General features: G+C 37.9%; 1 protein-coding gene across 2 annotated transcripts in view; it reads left to right on the plus strand.

Annotated features, from left to right (window-relative positions):
- Positions 1 to 6,000, plus strand: part of LOC146456587 (gamma-aminobutyric acid type B receptor subunit 2-like) — a 29,507-nt gene that overhangs the window by 20,626 nt on the left and 2,881 nt on the right. Inside the window, exons 9-16 of one of the 2 annotated variants that reach the window (XR_014858811.1) lie at positions 75 to 141; positions 935 to 1,018; positions 1,739 to 1,889; positions 2,442 to 2,574; positions 2,917 to 3,027; positions 3,388 to 3,510; positions 4,003 to 4,336; positions 4,620 to 4,759. Coding sequence is in view for 1 of the 2 variants with exons in the window: in XM_085093061.1 (XP_084949187.1) it covers positions 75 to 141; positions 935 to 1,018; positions 1,739 to 1,889; positions 2,442 to 2,574; positions 2,917 to 3,027; positions 3,388 to 3,510; positions 3,998 to 4,336; positions 4,620 to 4,797 (1,186 nt within the window). In the remaining variant the exon portion in view is untranslated. Of the gene's footprint in view, positions 1 to 74; positions 142 to 934; positions 1,019 to 1,738; positions 1,890 to 2,441; positions 2,575 to 2,916; positions 3,028 to 3,387; positions 3,511 to 3,997; positions 4,337 to 4,619; positions 4,798 to 6,000 lie in introns of those variants that run through there. The other variant, XM_085093061.1, reaches the window with a different exon arrangement.

Consider the following 6,000-nt stretch of genomic DNA (forward strand, 5'->3'; position numbering starts at 1 on the left):
ACATCATTTTTCTGATTTTTCTAAATCCTTTCGTAGGAATGAAGTAAGAAAAAGTTTTTAATTTACTTTCGCAGGGACCCGTCCGCTTCGATAAAAACAGGGAAAGAATAGGAACAGTTCTCATTAAACAAAATCGAGGAGGTAGAGTACAAAACGTCTAGAATGGTGTAATATTTGCCGAAATCTGTTTCTTCATTTGTTTGTTAATCTGATTGTTTGTTTTCTAAAGCCTACAAAGGAACTTAGAAATCAAACGTCACGATTTGACAAGAGTGGCATGGAACTTGCCAGATTTGCAACCCTAAACATATTTCAAAACAAAAGATATATTTTCCTATGTCCTATTTCAAGCCAGATTAGCTTATAAATAAAAGTCCTGTTACACAAGGCAAATTTCCCTGCAAATTGCACAACGATGCCGTTATGGGACAAGTTACAGACGAAATTTCGCATGTAACAACCCTTGCAACTTGTGTATCCACGAATAATTGGGTTGCAGCTCGTCGGAAAAGTACACTGGTATTCTATTTTTTGCAACGTTGCGATATAAATTGCAGCGTGTAACGTCTACTGTGAAAGTTTCTTTTTCGCAACGCTGTACTCACCGTTGTGTTGCAAGTTGTAGCCGGACAAATTACCACATCCAACAACACCTTAAGGCCGCACAAACTGGTTCATTCAAGAAGAGAGATAAACAATTAAATAAAGTTTAACATTAAAGGAAAGAGCCCCTTCTCTTTGCTACTTCTGTCTTCAAATATTTTACAAGTTCCTTCAAAAGAGGCTCCTGGCAGTTAATATATAAACAAATTTCGGAATGTCAATTTAAGTAATGTAGTTAGTAAAGCGTTTTTAGTTTTTCACTGTGTACCTCTAAGGAAAACTTTTGAATATCGCTGTCGCCTAAGTCCTCCATTACTTGATGATGTTTTAGGAAATGAAACCAGGATTGGTCAGCATTTCACGTTTTCGGGTCAACTCTCCATATTTCCAGCTCAGCGGGATAAGATTTGGGAAGGTAACACACTTTTGCACGATGTTTCTATCCAGCTTAGTTTTAAATTTCAATTTAAAAATACAGCAGAATCTCTTCTATTTAGAATTAGACACTCTAATTCAGTGAGTTATGAATGGTATGTAAAAATCACTTGATTGGTTACATGTGTGCTTTCTTTTTTATTAAGAAGTTATGCTTGAGACAAATCCTGTGCCCATGTGTTTACAGAAATCGTTTTTCATCCCACCGGTTAATTTGTGGTATTGGATTTTGTCCAAGAATATGTACTTTTGTGAGTTAATCGTTATTGTGAAGCTAGCGTTTGGACAAGTGCGGTACGCATTCATCAACTGATACCTGTTATAGTTCGCCCTTGTCTTTTACACCCACTCTTTTTAAACTGATAAATGGCCACAACAGGAGGGGCCGCGAGGAAGTGGGATTGCCTTTTGCCGTGCCTTTCCCTCGATGCAGCTTTGCTTTTTGTAAGAAGATATAAAGATGATTTTCTAAATGGACAACATACAGTGTTTTTATCTCCATCTATAAACTATCCTCCTCTTTTAATGCGGCCACAGGATCATATGTAGCAATCAGTCTCCTCTCATCACCACACTGATTCTCTTTACATAGCTAGCCTTAGTATGAGTGCATTGGTTGATCACTCCTATACATGCACAGATGCAAATAATCTCTATGTCTGTGTCGTTTGTTTTACAATGCAACATGTTATTATTTCAGATAATCATCCACCAAAAGATCACACTGTCAGAATATTAGAATTTATGATGAGTCCTTTGCCACTCATTGTAATCATGTGGTTTATGGCAACGACCGGTATCATCTGCTCATTGAGCTTTCTGTACTTCAACATCAGCAATGGAAAAAATAGGTAAGAACTTACCGTCAAGTAAAAGTGAAGGTACAAGAAATTCGTTAAATATTATTCGGATAAATTGGCATGTTTCTAAATGAAGGCGAAGCATTTGAATAATTTGAAACTCCTTATGAAAGCGAGATTGAGTACAATTTTTTTATTATGAAAATTGGTTTTCATTTATATGTAAACAAAACTTCTTTTCGTATGAAAAGCTTTCTACTTAGCGTCGCTTTCATAACGAGGTTCACAGCAACTCGGAAATGACCGATTAGTTTTTGTCGAGAAACAATACTTGGGATGCCTTTTAACTTTAAGAGGGATTCGTGAATCCTGGCCCTAAAACTTAGCAAGCAATTTGTTATCGGTATCACCATTGGTCTGAATTTGTTGCATAGTTTTCTAATCACGTGACCCTAAAAACGACTTATAACGGTCACAGTCTTTCGACGAAAACTAGGAACGGAAACCTATACTATATTAATCTTATTTGTTCCTTGTTCTATTATTCCTGGTAAGGGCTTTATCATTTTCTCTTTTAATGACTCTTTTAATGACTTTGATCAGGATTATCAAGATGTCATCGCCCAAGCTCAACAACATTATTATTGTGGGATGCATTTTGTGTTACGCTTCCGTTCTTCTGCTTGGACTGGATGCGAGGTTTCTCGACTTGAAAGGATACGGCATTAACTGCAACGTGAGTAGCTCTCACGGCTTTTGCTGAATAAACCTTACAAAACCCATCATATATATGTTGTATGAGCATCAGTTTCCTCCATAATTTTAGAGTAAATGGGCACTCTTTTTTCGGTTAAAATCCATCATTTACATGGACATTAGCGTTCCTGTTGATTAATTACAAAAATCATATATCACTCCTTGTAGGAAAAGAAATTCACCTGATTTCGTCCAACTCGAAATCTCGAAATAATTTTCTTATGAGCAAGATATTTGAAGTTAGCAAAAAATTTCAAAAATGAAGTTCATGAATGAAATTCAGCAAATTTCATACAAAAACCTCTTTCATCTTCATTAAAAGGCGATAACTGCAGTGTTGTCCATTGGATTTTCCTTATCGTTCGGGGCCATGTTCAGCAAGACTTGGCGAGTCCACAAGATATTCACGGCTGCCAAGTCTCTCAAGAAAATGGTAAGAACTGAATTAATGATATCATGTTTATATTTGTAAAACGGATGAATAAAGTTACGTTTTGGTGAACGTCAATCAAAGAAAGGAAAAAAATCAAGCAAATCATTTTGAATTCTGATAAGATTTCTTTTATTATTATTATTATTATTATTTCAAGGTCACAGAGCCACTCAATTGATAATTCTAGCCCTAAATGACAGTAAAACTTTATCAAAGTTAACTTTCGATCCACTGGCGGGGAGGGAAGGGAAAAAGTGACTTCACCGAGGGTGGAGACTTGCGTAGAATATGTGAGCCAATTGCCTGGTGTGATAAATTATCGAACATGTAAATAAAGATGTTCTTTTTGCTTTGTCGCAGGCGATAAAAGATCTTCAACTGCTTGGTATTGTAGCAGTATTATTAGCAGTTGATGTTGTATTTTTGTCATGCTGGATTGCCATCGACCCTCTCCAGGCTGAGGAACTAACATTTGAAGAAGCGGTAGGCCACACACAAGAAGCTCAGTTCGGCGAGTAATGGCAATAAGTAAATCATACAAGGTTCAACTTCTGCTGAGCACAAAAAGTTGAACTAGTGTATTGTGTGATGTTGTATGTTAACGCGTTGAAACAGGCCATTTACCATGTTGTACGTAGGTTCTATTCCGGCCGTTCCACAACGTGCTACGTGATAGATCAATTTTTCAGTCAGTGACGTTCATCGACACAGGCATACTCTTTTTCCAAGGTATCACTGTTCTGAAAAATTCATCTACCAGTAATACTATTCACCAGGCCAAAAACATAACAACTTGCAACATGTTGAACGACAAGAGAAAATACCAGGCAATTCATAAAGGAGCCAAATAGTCTATAGTTAGACATTGTATTTAAGGTTTGTAACGGTATATACCAAGTAATTCAGTCTTCGACTGCTAAGCTGTGGATATCTCTTTTTCAGCAAACGATTTGTTTTCTTTTCATTTTAGAGCAGAAAGGAACAAGACACTATCATCATTCCAGCTTTATATCAATGCACCTGCAAGTACAAGACCTACTTTATGGCGACCCTGTTTGCCTACAAAGGAATCCTTCTGCTGTTCGGTTTATTCCTGGCCTGGGAAACACGCAATGTCACCATTCCTGCATTAAACGACTCCAAGTACATTGGGATGTCTGTTTACAATGTGTTTGTGTTGGCAGTCATCGGTGTTATTGTGGCCATTGCATTGGATGGATCCATGTACTATGAAGCTCCTTATGCTATCTCCTCGCTGTGTCTCATTGTATGCACCACGGTTACGCTGCTGCTGGTGTTTGTGCCAAAGGTAATATCTTATTAGATACGTTTAATTAACCCAATCTCGCTCTTTATAGCGTCCAAGTCCAAACAAGAAAAATCTACCAATTATATCATTCTTTTTAATTCCTTACAGTATGGCAAGAATACATACATAATCTATAAGGGCATTAAAGACACTGAAATACGTCTCCGTGTTATCATAAAACCTACCCAAAGTAGTTGAAAAGTCTAACGCTTGTTTATGAATCTTCTTGTGGGCGATGGTTTTTCAATAATTATTGCCGGCTCTCTTTTTTCGAATTTACCAGTTCCTGATGAAAGACAAAGACACGACTAGGCAGGCACCAAGTATGCATGGCGGTAATGTCACCCGAGCACCAGCCGAGAGTCACACCCTGGCATGTGCAAGCCCTGCTCTGAAGGAACGACGCAGTTCATTCACCTGCAAAGCAACGCAAACAGACTGTGATGTTCCAGGCAGTGCAGGTATAAATCATGTGAAAATATATTAACGGTGGTATTTTCAGGGAGAAACCAAACCTTGGGGTGGCTCTCGACACCTTGAAGGACGCAATTCTTAAAAGCACTGTAAGATGAAGGGGTTGACATGCCCAGTTTGTATCGAAGTGCTTATTCAAAAGAGAGGAAAACTTGTAAAATAAACTTGCCTGTATGAGATCTTGTTGGATCGACGTTTTCAGAGTCTTTTTGTTACTGCTACTTTAAGGCCCCGGTAGCTTCCTCCTTCCACTTACAATTGTATAAAGCTGGTTTAATAACCATGGACAAGAGATAAAGTTTGTAAGTAAACCACACCCACATCCTTCCTACGATACTCATGTTTCCAGTCTTCTTTTCAGGATGCTGACTGGCCAAGTAAAAGGCTACACATCTTACCAGCTAGGGCCTGTCTCTACTTTTGTCCTCGTATGTCTTTACCCCTATATACTTCCTCGTCTAAGTTCAGAAGTTTTCTTGTTTCTGTATCCATCTTTTTTCCTCAGGCACGGTTTGTTGATGGACGGCATCCACTGTATACTCTAACATCTCTTGATTCTCTTGACACTCTATTAGCCTGGGAAAGAGATCTATTTATCCGGAGATGAACACTGCTTTGGCGTAAAGTGTCAAGTGTTATACTTTTTTTTTTTCCCTCAACAACAACTACCTTTGCTTTGCGTACCTCACCCTTACGTAAAAGAACTTTTCTTACCACATATATTATCTGGAAATCTATATCAATTGACTTGAGTTCCTACTTCTCACATCCTAATGAAAAGAGTGGTGCCCGGTAGTTATAATACTGCAAGCACGCTTCTCCATTTACTTCCATTTTCGATTTACAGTAGTTTGCGGCATTTTGTTTAATACATTTCATACATTCAACGTCTGTTAAACTTCAAAAGATAACTTGTTAAAACGCCTCATGTTACTTACCCTAACTCCAGAAGATAAACCACCTCGATGATATCCTTGTAATGGCTTTGACTCTACCATTCGCTATATATAGTATTGGTGAAGATGCTTCAACGCTATTATATCAAAGGTTGCTCCGTTTGACTCAATCTGAAAATCTGATTCTATACTGTATACATCTGCTTTGCAACTTTTTCACCATCCCTGTAAAAAAAGTGTTCAGCAAATGATGGGAGCGATCACATAAAACTATTCCACCAGTACTGATATAAT

This window comes from Pavona decussata, unplaced genomic scaffold (genome assembly GCF_977016875.1).
Source record: "Pavona decussata unplaced genomic scaffold, jaPavDecu1.1 SCAFFOLD_254, whole genome shotgun sequence".
NCBI lineage: Eukaryota > Metazoa > Cnidaria > Anthozoa > Scleractinia > Agariciidae > Pavona > Pavona decussata.